The sequence below is a fragment of the Eretmochelys imbricata genome, chromosome 2, assembly GCF_965152235.1.
Source record: "Eretmochelys imbricata isolate rEreImb1 chromosome 2, rEreImb1.hap1, whole genome shotgun sequence".
Lineage (NCBI taxonomy): Eukaryota > Metazoa > Chordata > Testudines > Cheloniidae > Eretmochelys > Eretmochelys imbricata.
Window position 1 is genome coordinate 112,423,968 of NC_135573.1, and position 15,993 is coordinate 112,439,960.

The following is a 15,993-nucleotide window of genomic DNA, read 5'->3' on the forward strand; positions in this document are numbered from 1 at the left end:
GTGGTCCCTGTGGTCGGGGGCTGCTACTCCTCCTTGCAGTTCTGGCCAGGCTTCTCTCCGCTCTGTCCTGCTCACTCACTCCTGTAACAGCAGGGCTACAGAGGGCTCCCTGGTTGCCAGTGACACCCACTCCCTGCAGGACCATGGGGGGGGGGAGCTGTGGGGCAAAGCAGAGACCCCCAGACAGGACTCTGCTCTGCCCTGCCAGGACAACACCTTCCCTGCACCTTGTGCGTGCAGGGATCAGGTGTCACTGCCAGCTCTGCTCTGTTCTGTTCCGCTCACTGGTTCCCGGGAGAGCAGGGCTGTGTAGGGCTCCCTGTGCTGCCGCAGGAGCAATTCTCTGCTTTATTATCCGAACCATTGTCCAAATCCCATCTCTCAGCATGAAGTACATGCTGCAGAGGTCAGGTATCTTATGCTGGCGGACAAGGATGGGTTTAAGACAATGTGGAAGGTTTGGATAATAGGGTTTTAGATAAACGGGAATATACTGTCATTGATTGAACAAAGGTAGCATTAACTGTGGTTAGTGAATTGACAGATTTTCAAAGTTATTTAGGTGCCTAGAAATGCAGAGAGGTATCTCGTGGGATTTTCGAAAGTACCTAAACAGGTTTGGTGTCTAAGTCATGTTGAAGTCAATGGGAATTAAGTGCCTAACATGCCTAGGTGCTTTTAAAAATCTCAGTAGGTGCCTCTCCAAATCTTAATACCTAAATACCTTTGAAAATCTGGCTCCTCCTTTTCTTCCCTGTTTTTAGAATAAGTAGATCTCATCCTTTCCCATCTGGTTTGTATTCATAGTCTGGAAGAGGAAAACAAGCTTTGTTAACTCCTAATAAATGTCTAAACTTTGAATAAACTAATCCACATGAAGAAAATATCCTTTCTGCACCTGCTGGCTCAACTGAACCGAAAAGTAATTAAGGCAAAAGCTTTTTTGCACAACAGAAAACTGAGAACTGAAACTCCCTTAGATTTGCAAAAATGAAATACTGGCTGTTGCTCCAGTGTGAAGACTGAACATAATATAGATACATAATGCAGTGCGGAACATTGTGACATATTTATAAAGCTTGAGTTGACCTCAAAAGTTTAGGATGTGTTTTCCCTGATTCTGAATATAATTAAAGCTCATTCAAACTGATGAGGACTCATCAAAGCAGCATCTCTTTTTAATTATTTAAATTATTTTAATAATTATAGTAAGTTTAAATCTTATTACAGGTTGTCATAATTTCACATTTAATTTTAAACAGGTTCATTTTTTAAAAGAAAAATTTTATTTAATTTAAATTTAAAAAATCTGATTTAAATAACTTCAAAAAAATCTTTTATTTTTATCCACCATGGCACACAGGTGGGGGAGTTCAGCCTACACTCTGAGGACCCCATTCCCTATTTAAACATTCATACTATCCTTGAAATGTCTAAATCTGCCCTTTCTCTTCAAAAATATACTTTTTTCTGCTGACTAATTTAACTCATTCCCCCAAATCTCAGTATCTTGAAAACTCCCTGAGCAACAGTGATAGGTGCAGGCTCTGGACTAATGAATCTTTGTGATGTAAATGCAGTTTTTGATTAGATGCCCAGACTCCAAATAAAGGCCTTTTTGATTTCCATGTGAACAGGAGGAGGAGAAAATATTTGATTGTAGGTTCACATCCTGAACTGAACAAGTCCAGGGCTAGCCTCGTTCCAGCTGGACATTGGACATCTAATTTTGTTTCCAGTGAAAATGGGGCTGTCAGCGTCTTTGAAGGAGTCAAGCAGATGGAAAAATAAAGCTGGCATTGCAGATTTTGAGAATTGATTAAATTGGAAAGTCTGTAAGTGAGTTAGGGCTGTCGTGCATTGGGCAAGTCATGGAACCTGATATAATATTCTCTGCTAATTATTTAGGACATCTGGCAAGTACAGGGATTGTGTGTGGGTAGAGCGACTTGCTGGACAGCAGATAACCAAAGAGCAATGTGACTTATATAAAATGTAGTATTGCTAGTCCCAAGCATTGAAATATCATTGAGTTGGGTCCCCAGAAAATCATGGGACTGGCTTAAAATTTTAAAAATATACATAAAGTTTGTGTTCTAACTGCCTGGTGGTTTTTGAGCCTTTAGTTTCGTGTTTTCAAGCTTCTCTCTGCAACCAGGAGGGCTAGACACTTTTTTTTTTTTTTTTAAATGAAAGCTGAGATTCACACATAATCACATGATTCCATAAGCTGTTGCTGTAAGAAAAGCACCAACTATTATAAATGATATCTATATGACATAGATAATAAAATCATGTGAGTTGATAGCATTGAAAATGTTGTGTTAAATCTTTGGGCTTGTGAAAGGTATCAGATTATCTTGTCTACAAAACAGGCAGATGCCCCACTTTGCCTGGAGCAAACACGTCCAGGGAGTTAGGGTGAAATTCATCCTTGTACAGAGGGCCAGCACAAACCTTACATGCCCAAAATAAGGATTGAATAGGACCTAAGTGGTGCATCAGCCCTGTATGGGGGTGTGTGTGTGTGTGCCTAGGGCTTTGCTCAAGGGTGTATTTTACTCTCAAAATTAGTACAGTCTCCTTAGCTCATTCAGTTCTTGGCCTTTGCTGAGCTTGCTAACAGGGACGCCAAGCGGAGATAATATTAGTGATGGTTTTCTGAAGTAGACTCCTAGACTTAGACTAAAACTACCAGCTCATTTCAAAAGCTGACAGATGCCACCAGCTTTCAGTGACAAGTGCCCATATCTGAATGTAAACTGGTGACCTAGAAGCCAAAGCCTCTTGTGTCATTTTGCCAATCGCCTGAACCAACTAGTCCCCTCACCTCAAGGCAAGCAGAACACTTGACTGCACTGCTGCCTGTGATAGCCTGGTTTGGTTACATTGCTTGTCTCTCTCTCTCCAGTTTGACAAGGCACAGGAGCATTGTGGGAGCTACAATACTTAAAACAACCTGGAACTGAAGCACCCATTTCTACTGTTCAGAACCAGCACCTTGTTCTCCATTGGGCCAGATTCTGAGCTTAGTTATACAGGTCTGACTCCAGAGTGAAACCACTGGAGTGATGATGGAGATACGCCTGTGGAACTGACAGCAGAATTTGGCCCATTACGTGGAGTGACCCCCTTTAGCAATGCCACACTTTCTGACTTGAAAAGGTTCTCCTTCCACCCCTTCTTCCCCCCCCACCCCCACGCGCGGGTAATAGCTCACCTTACCTGATCACTCTCGTTATAGTGTGTATGGTAACACCCATTGTTTCATTTTCTCTGTGGATATAAATCTCCCCACTGTATTTTCCACTGAATGCATCCGATGAAGTGAGCTGTAGCTCACGAAAGCTTATGCTCAAATAAATTTGTTAGTCTCTAAGGTGCCACAAGTCCTCCTGTTCTTTTTGCGGATACAGACTAACATGGCTGCTACTCTGAAACCAGCCAAAGAGAGAGTCTCTTTGAGCTGGGAGTGGGGGGGCTTTTGAAGATAGGATGATAGAAATGGTGACTGAAGCTCTGCAAACTAACTTATTTTATTACAAAGTGTGAATTCCCCCCACCCCCTTTGAAGGTAATACAGCAATAGGGGGTGAGTAGAGCACTCAGGAATGGGGTCGGATTGAGCACTCTGGATGGCCATACTTGTGTAAAATTATTATTTTATTTAAGAACTCCAGGACAAGGATAAGAACCTGCAAAAGAGCCAGTTCTTTTGAGATTCACAACATACGTATTGTTTTATATAAATTAGATGTATCTGAATCTGGTGCTTCTCACTATGGGTAAATATCTTATTATTTTGGCTGAAATAAGCTTGCTATGTTTCCCTTAGCTTTTGTGTCGTTAATGTGGCTCTTGCTATCTGCAACAGTGAGCTGCTCTTGTGAAAGATGTTTGTAGGAAAAGCTGCGCTTAGCTCAGTTAAAGGCAGTGATGAAATGACCAGGAGAATGACCGTTATTCCCCTTGCTAAATTGGCTTCTCAAAAGTATCATGTCCAACAGTGGACATGACTAGACCTTGACCCTAGGCCTGGGCAGCAGGAGATAAAATATTGTATCTAGGTTAATTCCTAAAGAATCCAATTTTGGAACTTGCAGCCAGAAATGCATATGTTTTCTTGAGACTGTCAATATTTAAAGAAGAGTTTCTCCTTCAACCCTGCCTTTTGGTCAGCATGCAGCTGATTCATTCCCACAGCTCAAAGCTAAGGTGCTCATTCCTTCTTTGGAGAAGGAAACCTGGGGGTGGCGGGGAGAGGTGGGTGGATTTTGATCTCCCGGTTTCTTATTCTGTCTGCACAAACATGTCAAAGTGCTCTAAATCAGCTGTTTTGTGCAAACCTTTCATGTTCTCCCTGTTTCAAGAAAACGATTGTAGCAGCTTACTTATAAATGTACAGCTGGGGAGAGAACAGAGCTTTGTATCTCAGAGAGCAGGGATTCTCAAACAGGGGGTCAGGACCCGTCAGGGGGTCACAAGGTTATTACATGGGGTGTCATGAGCTGTCAACCTCCACCACAAACCCCACTTTGCCTCCAGCATTTATAATGGTGTTAAATATATAAAAAAGTTTTCTTAATTTATAAGTGGGAGAGGGGAGGTAGCACTCAGAGAGAGGCTTGCTATGTGAAAGGGATCACCAGTAAAATAGTTTGAGAGCCACTGGCATAGAGTCAAATGCTGAACAGCGTCATCCTGAAAGACCCGTGCTGATGATAATATAAGAGCTATCTGGGCACAAAGCAGAAAGCTGTTCAAATCCCTGACAGGGTAGAGCAGGGATCTCAAACTCAAATCACCACCAGGGCCACATGAGGGCTAGTACATTGGCCCGAGGGCCGCATCACTGAAACCTTTTCATACAATGTTACAAAAGTGTAGTCAAAAATGAAAAAAATGAAGAGTAATATAGTATGCTATTAAAAGTCAATGTATTAACTTTTTAAGAACTGTAATGTGAAGAGGGCTTTTAATAAAATATTAACTCCTGTAACTATTCCTTATGTGGTCAGTAACACTGATGATGATCTACACTAACTGTCTATCAACGTAGCTGTAATGGCAGGAACTTTTTAAAGTAACTATTCATACAAAATACATTGCCACTTTTAACAAACATTCTTCCCAACTACTCACAGCAAAGAATTATACATGCTGAACTTCATACCTCATATTGCTCATCTAGTCCATGAGGCCCCACCCCTTCCCCCGATCCCTGCCCCAGCCCCGCCTCTTCTCTGCGTCCTCCCCTGAGCACGCCACGTCCCCACTCCTCCCCCTCTCTCCTGGAAAGTCCTAAGTGCTGCCAAACAGCTGTTTGGTGGCAGGGAGTGCTGGGAGGTAGGCGGAGGAGTGGGGATGTGGCGCACTGGGGTGGGGGGGGAAGCTTGGCTGCCAGTGGAGTCGGCACCTATGGTGGGCCGCAGGAAATAACTCCTCAGGGCCGTATGCTCTCAAGATTTGTATTTGCGGCTTTAATTAATAAAGAATCCAATTTCAAAAACAGATCAAAATGCTGCAAGAAGCAACTGCAAGATTCCCCCCTCCCTTTCTCTCTCTCTCGGTTCTGCTCTTCCCTCCATGTGTGGGCCTAACTCCCACTGATTCTAAAGGCAATTCCCCTGTGTCTCAGAGCCCATAGGGTGCTCGATCTTATTTTGTTGTTGTCTGTTTGTTTGTATATTGGTAGCACCAAGAGGTTCCAATCAGGGCTCAGTTGTTGTAGGCACTCTACACACATATTGTAAAGATTGTCCTGGGGCTCCAAAGAATTTACAAATACAGTGCAGTCTTGCCCTCATGTACACACGTGTGCATAGCTGCATATTTTATGTGATCAGTGACGGTGTGGAGGACAGGAAAAAAATGAGCAGCAAGTGTTGGGAGAGGAGGATGAGAATCAAATTGGAACAGGAACTGAACCCAGAGGACTCTCTCTTCCACTGTGTAGATCAGCTCACGATTGAGCCCCTGGGGATTCCTCATTGAGAGATTTGGCTGTATCGGGGACCATTTGACCACTCCTATTTTCTTCCAGCGAAGATTTAAAGAAAACTGTGGCAAGCAGAGATAATCCTTATGACATACTGTCTGTCTAGGAATAATCATTAGAATTTCTTATTATTAGTCTCATGTTCTCACATCACATAATGACACCCTAGGATATAATTGCACCCAACATTTTCTCTGTGTTCATGGCTAATGGTCCAAACTAGGACCCACTGTAAAGCATCCATGTAACAGAAAATGGCCCATTGAAATAATCACCGAGCTGTATCTGAAGCAAATGGTACAGCAAAACATTATCTGTTAAAGGAATATAGGTCAGGAAGATGAATGCAAACACATCCTGCACTGTGGCATCACTGAAGGGATTACACAGGAGCAGGAGAAGACTGACTATAAAGGAGAATTCTTAGACGCCAGTCTGTAGGTAATCTGTAAAGATGAGAAAGGAAATGTAGAAAAGAAAACCATGGCTGTTTGAAAGGGAATCCAGTAAAATATAGCACAATTAGAAAAAGTTTGTGTCTATAGCTATGTCTGCACTTACAGCAGCATGTCGAGTACATACATTACATGCTCCCCCTAGCATGGGTATAAATAGCAGTGCAGGTGGTGAGGCACTACTTAGGCGAATAGAGTGAAGACACACCAGAACCTTACATGGCTCTCCACTCACCCAACAGTACCTTCCGCATCCACAGTGGTATTTTGAGCAGCATAGTGTCCCACTGCCAGAGACTTTCCCTGCCACAGAGAAAGACTCTGGCAGTGGGGAAAGGCTCTGGCAGCTCCCTGCCACTGGACCCTTTTCCCACTGCCAGAGCCTTTAACTGATGCACGTAGCTACACAGTCCAGTGAGGACACCGTCTGCTTTTCACTGCAATGTGTGGCTACACGTAACTTACATGCTGTCACCAGTGTAAACAAGGTCTATTTGTCAGTAGCCGTATAAAAGGTGGTGGTGGGGGGAGTTCATTCCCTTCAGGGCCTTTAATCCTGTGGAGATGATTTACCAGTTTTGACTACCTCTTCGGTGGTGACAGCCCTAGCTCCAATTCTGATTGGTCCAACATGTAGCAGACAAAGACTGAATAGGAAGTGTGTATAAATTGATTGTCAAGGCCAGATTGTGACCCTTCTTCCTCCCCACTGGCGAGCAGTTAGTTACTTATGTGAGTGGTCCCAGTCTGACCCCAAGGGGTTGTCTGTCTTATCTGAGCACCTCATAAACATTTACGAAAGTATCCTCACAACATCCCTATGAAGGAGGGAAGTACTATACTCCATTTTAGAGACAAGGGACTGAGTCACACAGAGATTAAATGGCTTTCCTGAGATCACACATTTAGTCTGAGCCAAGAACTGAACATGCACCCCAGAGTCCTTCTCCACAAGACCTTCCTTCCTTCTCTCAGGCTTTTGTGTAGACAAAGGCAGGACATAATGCAGGGCCGGATAGGTGATAGGAGTTCTGCCATTGCTCATCGGACATAAAAATCTATCTGTGCTATTATAAATGGAATTAAGATTTCAAGAACTGTCAGGTCTTTTCACCCTCCTTTCCATGTGAAAAGCCCAGGTACAGCCGTAATATATACAACACTTTGAGTCTTTTTTTGTCTGGGAACAGGTGTCACTTGTAACTAATGCTCAAATTGCAATGGTACAAAGTGATTTACCCCGCTGTCATTTTGAATTGCTTTCTGCATGCTAGCAGTTATTGCAGGTCTTTTTGTGTAACTTTACCTTGCCAGCACTGCATTTGTATATGTACAAGAAGAAAGAAGTCATCAAGAAGAAGACCATAATAAAACAACTATTAGATATTAAAGCCTGCATTGCATTCAACACACCCAGGTAGCTTGTTAAAACAGAACCCTCATAAAAAGTTCAATATAACAATGTGCACATATGGGAAATGTGGGAGGACAGATCGTTACAGCTATATGCTTACATGTTTGACCTCTTTTGAAACATCACAGGTCGTCTTTGACATCCTAGATATGTTGCTAATGTCTTGACAAGGGGCTCCCTCAAATATTTTGCACCTCAGCCAGAATGATTCATGATGTTCTGTGGGTAAAATACTATTTCTCACTCCCCCACCCAAAATAATCCATCAATCCAATACACCTCCCTCCCCTACAGAATCCATCAAACAGGAAGGGTGGGGATGGAGAAATGAGTCCCCTCAGAAGAAAATCCCAGGATTTTCAGTGCCCTAGTATGGGCTACTATGGGCATAAGATCTCCTCTACCATGCGCTTCTGCAAATAAGAATGAGGGAAAGCTTGGATTAACGTCTCACTTTTGTACCCCGTTTTCGGCATGAATGAATTTTGAAAACAAGAAGGGGTTCGTTTTCATTGCAGTGCTCAGTCAGCTGATATATCTTACGAATACACTGTGGGATTTTTGTGCATATGGTACCACTGGTTCACAAAATGTTGTCTTCTTTCCAGGACGTCTCTTGTTGGTCTTGATCAATATTTGCCCATTAAAATGAGCTCACTCACTTTTTTTTTTTATCTGTTTTGCAGGCATTGGAAAAAATGTCATCTGTGACCGAACAGCAACTCCCCTGGATGCCTTCAGGATGATGTCTGCGGCCCATTACTACCCCAAGCTCATGAGCATCATGGGGAACGTTCTCCGCTTCCTGCCTGCCTTTGTGAAGATGAAGCAGCTGATTCAGGAGGGCTATGTGGGAGAGTTGCTGGTGTGCGAGGTGCAGGTGCACAGCGGAAGTCTGCTGGGCAAGAAGTACAACTGGAGCTGTGATGACCTGATGGGGGGTGGGGGTTTGCACTCGGTCGGTACCTATATCATCGACCTCTTGACCTTCCTCACCAGCCAGAAGGCTGTGAAAGTCCACGGGCTGCTCAAGACCTTTGTGAAACAGACAGACCACATCAAGGGAATACGTCAGATCACCAGTGATGACTTTTGCACGTTTCAAATGGTTCTTGAAGGCGGGGTGTGCTGCACTGTGACCCTCAACTTCAATGTCCCCGGGGAATTCAAACAAGATATTATTATGGTAGGTTCAACTGGACGACTGATTGTAATAGGCACTGATCTGTATGGGCAGAGCAACAGCTCTCCTCAAAGAGAGCTCCTTCTAAAGGACTCTATGCCAGTCAGTAACTCCTTACTGCCTGAGAAGGCCTTCAGTGATATCCCATCCCCATACCTTCAGGGCACTATTAAGATGGTGCAGGCCATCCGGCAAGCATTTGAGGACCAGGATGACAGGAGAACCTGGGATGGGAGGCCCCTCACCATGGCTGCGACTTTCGATGACTGCCTGTATGCCTTGTGCGTAGTGGACACTATTAAAAAGTCAAACCAACTAGGGGAATGGCAGAACATTGCAATCATGACAGAAGAGCCAGAACTGAGCCCTGCATACCTGATCAGTGAAGCCATGCGTAGGAGCAGAATGTCTCTGTACTGTTAGCTTCACTCAGCTCTTAGAAAGGAATGGAAACAACACAGCTCTTAAAGAATAATTCAGACAGCATAAGGATTTGGATATGTAAAAGTTTGACAACATGGGAAATGAAAATTTGATGTTTAAACCGACTAAACTAGTTGGCGTCTCTATACGACGGTGATGGGAGCATTAGAAATGCCTAAGCTAGACAGATGGAAATGAGAATTGTTTAAGGGCTGACATAAATAACTTGTGTTACCTGTTTAGCAGCAGTGTTAACTGGCTGGATAGCGAGATATCATGGGAACAGTTGTGTTTACTGTGAAAGTTCAGGAAGATCCTTTTTGACTTACCTGTCCTGCCAGAGGGCTGTGAAGGCTCTGTCATGTCAGAAAGTCTCCTGTGGCATCTGACGTGAAGAGTTCCCACCATGCCAGCTGACAACACCACACTCTACTGCTACGTTACTAACCAGTGCATAGAATAATAAGACTTGTTGTGACCAAGTGTCCCGTGACCTGGACAAATTTGGCAGCTCAATTTTCATAGCTTATTCTGAGGTGTGTGTTTTTTCTTTTTTTGTTTTTGTTTTTAACGCAATTAAGTAGGGAACATTGTGGCTTTTGTAAACAAGTCTGTCTCCAACAGCAGCTCATATAAGTGTGGGGGATGGGGAAAGCATTCTACAAGTTCATGTTAAGCTTCAGTGTTAGATGTAAAGATGTGCTCATAAAAACGGGTTGTGCAAAACCTTCATCAGCAACATCCAGGCCACGTGACACTCTTCTGATTTGGGATTTGTTACACCGCCAAAACTTGGGCCAGGTTTACAGACTTTCCTGTGAGCATGGGACTGAGTTCTCAGTGAGCCGGGCTTGAATTATGGTGGAGAATATACAAAACTAAGTGGGCTTCTACCCAAGAGCTATGTTTTGAGTTTTTGTGTTCTTTTAAATGTATGTGAACCTCAACCTAGAAGAAAAAATCTGCACCAGCCACCAAGTTCCACATTGCTCAGCCCACAAGCTTTCAGCTTCTGAGGATGGAGGGTCTGAATGAAAAACCACAACGAATGAGAAAAATTCTTATAGATTTGCAGGGAAAAAAGTAAAAATCTCCTTACCTGCCTAAAGTCAGCAGCCACAGGTACTGTCCTGACTGTTCCCTTCATCACCAACGCAGGAACAGACAAGTGGTCTCTTGTTTAGTTATTCTCTTTGTCTTTAATGTATTAGGCCCTGCTCTTGCAAACAATTTATGCAGATGCTTGTAAACTGTCCTGGTAAGCTCTGTGGCACTCCCCTTATGCATTAAGCTACTCATGTGTTCATGAGTTTGCAGCATCGGGGCTTCAGCTTGAAAAATAACACAACAAAATGTAATCCCCAAAAGAATACAAAGCAAAATTACATTTGTTTTAAACTGTAGCAAAACCACTTGTTTTGGTTAATCTGATGGGGGACAAACTCTTATGGGATTTATGTTTGCTATAAGGATTGAAAAAGAAATTTTGAAACTTTTTTCTCAGGGATGCCAGGTCAGTATACTAATTGATTGTTTAGATTTTAAAAATTATGACTCTTTAAATTAAAAAAAAAATGTTTACAGCTCTGTCATCTTTATGAATGCTTAAAGCTCCCTTAGGAATCCTGCTACTGACCCCTACCTTATTACCTTGTTCTCTTGACTTCCATAGTCTAGGCTTTAGTGCTGCATTCACTGAACTGGGAGAGCAATGTTAAGTACAAATTTTATTTGAAAAAATATGTAAAATCCTAGATATTTGTGAACTTTCATGACTTCTTCCCTGAGATCTATAAATAGCATGAATGATGGAGGAAAAAGGTCACAAAATTTGTTTAAAATAATATTGTGAAATGAATCAGTTGATTTGGATGATTACTGTTTGACCAGCTCTAGCAATTGTATCTGTTGTTTACTGCTTCTGCTATGGCCTTGGGCAAGGATGCAGGGCTTCTCCTGCTAGGATCTCAAGTTTGTATTTTTTTTTTTCCAGTTGTTTAAAATTATTCCTTGGAAAATAGTTGTCAGCTAAGCAATTAAGCAAATAGGAAATAACCAGAATTATAACCATCGTTGCATACAACACTATTCCTTTATTTAAATAAACCTGCTATCTCACACACCCACACCCACCCACCCACCACAGAGGGACAGTCAGATCAAAAATGAAATCTCTCTTAGCAAAAGAATGATATTAATCAGAGAGGGTCAAGAGACATATATTGATTTTTTTTTTAATGCAGTATGGTATAATCTCCTTACTGAGGACAAAGGTAGAGTCATGGATGCAGGATAATGTGGATGACTAAGGGACAGAAAAATCAATGGCAGGGAGCTAGATATGATAAACCAAGTCCGATAAAAGAAAACACCATCCCAAACTATAGCCCAAAAACCTGAATTAAATCTGAACCAAAATATTTTTTAGTTTCTCTTCATTTATTATTTGCATTGCGATAGGGTTACAGAGCTCCAGTCATGGACCAGGACCCCATTGTGCCAGGTGGTGCACAAAATTTAATATCTTGGCCGTCTATATTTTTAACGTTTGTGCCTCTCTGCAGTTTTATGGTTCTGGCTGAAGCATAAGTGCTAGAATCCTGGGCCTTGTTCCTGCAGTGAGCTCCATGCAGGCAGAATGCGGAGTCCTATTGAATTCAATCTTTCTGTCCCTGAGCTGAAAGCTTTCAGGTGGTGTGCGTCACCCTTCCTCTCCTTAGCCTTATTGGTTCAGATACTGCAATTTGCAGAGTTTAACTCTAACTGGGGTGGCAACTGGTGACTGCTTGCAGTCAGGATTGAATGAAGTTTTCATTCCTTCCAGGATGTAAAGTGAGATGCAATACTGCTGTCTGGGCAAGGATTTGGTAGCATCAGATGTAAATATATTAAACTGCCATCTGAATGAAAGGAACAAGTGACTAGTTTATTTGTAGAATGTGTCATAATATTCCAATAAAATTATGACTTACTCTATAATAGGGCTATTTAGATTTGCGGTATCAAACCCTCATTATTTTTTGGGACAGTTTGAAGTACCTTAAGCTGAATGCTGCAACTGGCCCCTGGAGTTCACATCACATTTAAGAATTTGGCCAACGGTTAAAAAAGGTTTACAGTATTTAATTTAAGAGAGTCCCTGGTACTTTACCAATGTATTTGGAATAGCACTTTTAATGCTACTCTTTCTCTAGTGCCATAAGATTTGAGCTCCTGCTAGAATTGGTGCAGACCCAGTTATTCAAATCCAGGCTACTATTTAATGTACAATAGCCCAGAAGTAACCTTGTGCACTTGCTAAATCAAAGATAGTCTTGTTTTCTAGGGCTGCTGCTGTTGGAGAGGCTCTTTCCTTTGCCATTCGTTACTTGTGTACATGTGATATTAAAAATTGTGATCTGCCGCAAAAGAGGCAGAGAGCCAAAGCAATCCTCATTAAGAGGCAAGTTATGCCTTGCAGTGAATTCAGTAGAAAGACTCCCATTGACTCCATGTGGAATTGGATTTGTCTTCAAGTGAACTGTTTACCTCCAGGTAAATGGAGGGCAGCCCCTCCTCATGTCCCTGTGTAGCATCAAGGCACAATTTCAGTCCTTCCATGTGCCCCATAAGTTTCAAGATACCCCAGGTGGGTGAGAAGGTGGGTCCATGGCCCTGTATACACCAGCTAGCAGAATAAGCTGGCCATGCAAGTGAAGTATATCTCCTGGACATGTGTAACGGGTGCACTCCACCTGTGTGTCAGGGAGCTCAGGAAGGAGTCATGTTTTTCCAAGGGCAAAATTCCTCTGAGAACTCCCCCTGGAGCTGTGCCCCAATGCAGGGCTCAGTTAAACCCTAAACAATATTAGCAACCTCAAGCTTTGGGCTTTCCCTTATCTCATATCCTGCACATGGCTGGATTAGTAGCATTCAACCTATATAGTTAGAAAATACCTATGTATAGATAATACGTTCTTACCCAGGATCCCTATACGGCATAGAGTCAGTGCATGCATAGACAAGCTCAGACTCAGCATGAGTTTCAGCAGAACCTTTGGATGAAAGCATGAGAAATTCCTGTCTAGCTGGCTTAGGGCAATCAGAGGCACTTTCCACTTTGTACTGAATTTCTTTTTCTTTTTCTCATCTCCTCAATAGCTTTTGAATTACAGTGACCACAGAAGAGAAGGGGTATCCCTATCTCTGCTCCACATTGTCCTGGCATATAAACTATTCAATTCTGGCATTATCCCATTTATTTTTATGTCCTTACAACTATAGCAAAAACCCTTTTACAACTAAAAATGACTGTTCTGACAAAAATTAACATTATTCTTAGTTGATTTTATTTCACAACAAAAGACAAACTTAGCATCCAATGAAGTGAGCTGTAACTCACGAAAGCTTATGCTCAAACAAATTTGTTAGTCTCTAAGGTGCCACAAGTCCTCCTTTTCTTTTAGCATCTCCATTGCGTCTTTGCAGAGATCCATAGATTACTACTGACAGCAATGCTTGTCACTGGAAGTTTTTAGCCCTGGACTTCTATATGTTGTTGTAAGTATAATACACTGAGTGTAATCTGTTTACTGTTCATTTCTGTACCTATAAGAGTTTAAAAGAATCTAGCAGACCTTGGGCTTTGTGCAGCTATTTAATGCATTGTCTTAACACTCTTACCTCCTTGATGGGCAAGAGATATGCCTTAAATAGCTGAAAAGCTCAACACTGCACTGTTTGACCTCTAAGGATGGCTTTTTGGGTATTTAAGACTAGCTGTGAGATGGCAGGATTATGCAGAATAGTAGGTTTTCTTGTTCTTGTTAAAATTGGAAGCAAAATCTGTAAACTTTGTAGATGAAGTATGAATGAATAATCTTTAGTCCCGTTCACTTAAAATTCTCTCCTTGCTGTGGATTTCTTAACCTACAAGGTATATTCCATTAAATAACAATGATGTCCAAAAACACCCACCCCAAAATCCCCACGTCCTTCCTGCATGAAAGGAGGAATTTTAAATAGATAGGACTGTACATAGGGCTGCATTCATGAACCCATCCATAACTGAACTGTCTCTGTCTCTTTCTTGCTGCTGCTCTGATGCCAAGCATTTGAAACACAGAATGACCAGGATTGTGCTAACAAGGAACCTGAATTGTCTCTTCTTTTGAAGAGGATGTTGCCTCTAAATCAAAATAGTCATCATGGCCAGATCAGCACTGAATTAGTTTTAATTGGGCCAGATTCAGTCCTGGTATAAACAGGTACAATTCTATAGATTTGTATTGTCAGAGTCTGAATTTGGCCCAGTGTGTTTCACTCATATATTGCCATTGTTCTGTATAGGAACTCTGGTTGATTACATGGATTTAGCTATAGATAATCCAGGTTCTCCACTTCTGATGCTGCAGTGCTAGCTATCATCTTTAGAAGCACTAAAATAAGGATTAACATGTTTACCATATGGTTTATATGGTTTTACAGTCCTTCCCACAGCCTTCTTTCTTTTTAACCATCAATCAGGCCCACTGATATGGACCTTCTTTCTCATCCCACTGCAGGCCCTCAAGACAAGTATCTGTTGAGAAAGGTATCTTTTGCTTCCTCATCAGTTTTGCTCTCACTCTGTGTAACACAGGGTAGGTCAGGTGGCTAATTGCTGATTTGAAGCTAATCCCAAAGCAAAAAATTGCATGAGTAAAAATCCACTGAGTTCGAATAAATTACATTCCCATTGCCCAGCTAGGACAGACAGTAGTTCCCTGCTATGCCTGGTTCATGAATGGTGCCCATTGCTTCTCTCTGTACTGTCTTGTTGGGTTTTTTAAATCTTAAAAGCAAAAGTATCTTCAGTTTGTTGCTATATAATTATTAAATATATTTATTTTGTTTTTCAAACACAAATGCAAAGTGTGCGTGTGTATATATATAAAAGTCAGTGCATGGACATATGTACAGTAGATATTTTAAAGAGCTATTTATCAAGCAAAAATAAGTGTTATAAAGTAAACAGAGTCTATATTTTATATATAATGTAGATAGCAAAAAAATAGTGTTTAAATTATAGTAGGACTTTTTTTTTTAAAGAAATGGACAGTTTGACGGTTCTAGCATTTTAACAGCCAAACTACTTTGTAAGGAAGCTGCCTACTGTGTTTCTCAGTTGCCACAATATCTGTCTCTTCTCCTGGAAGGTGATGTGCATTGTTAATTTTATATTGCTTTGGGAATGTAGTTAGTTATACTCAGCCAACTGGTATATGCTGCTTAAAACATGGTTTCTGGCTGTTCTGCATATTTGCATTGGTGGAATAAAAGGATCCTAAATGGCAAATAAAATCATAAAAGGAGATGATTCCAGCTGTCAGCCATTTTTCCCCCGTCCTCTTGTGTTTTGTGCAGTGAAACAGCATCAGTTATTTCTGTCTTCTGGTGTGATTGTTAAGTTCAGCACGTCTGAGCGAAATACACAAGATTGGTGCTTGAGGTGATTGTGGGGTTAGGGAAGGGAGCAGTAGATATTAGAAGGTTTAACTTT

The 15,993-nt window shown here is 41.8% G+C and overlaps 1 protein-coding gene across 4 annotated transcripts in view; it reads left to right on the top strand.

Moving 5' to 3' along the window:
* GFOD1 (Gfo/Idh/MocA-like oxidoreductase domain containing 1) overlaps nucleotides 1–15,805 on the top strand; it is a 114,135-nt gene extending 98,330 nt beyond the window's left edge. For all 4 annotated transcript variants that reach the window (XM_077810638.1, XM_077810637.1, XM_077810639.1 and 1 more), the window contains one exon: nucleotides 8,554–15,805. In XM_077810638.1, coding sequence (XP_077666764.1) covers nucleotides 8,554–9,473 — 920 coding nt within the window. In that variant the 3' untranslated portion in view covers nucleotides 9,474–15,805. The remainder of the gene's footprint in view (nucleotides 1–8,553) is intronic.
* The last annotated feature ends 188 nt before the right edge of the window (nucleotides 15,806–15,993 follow it).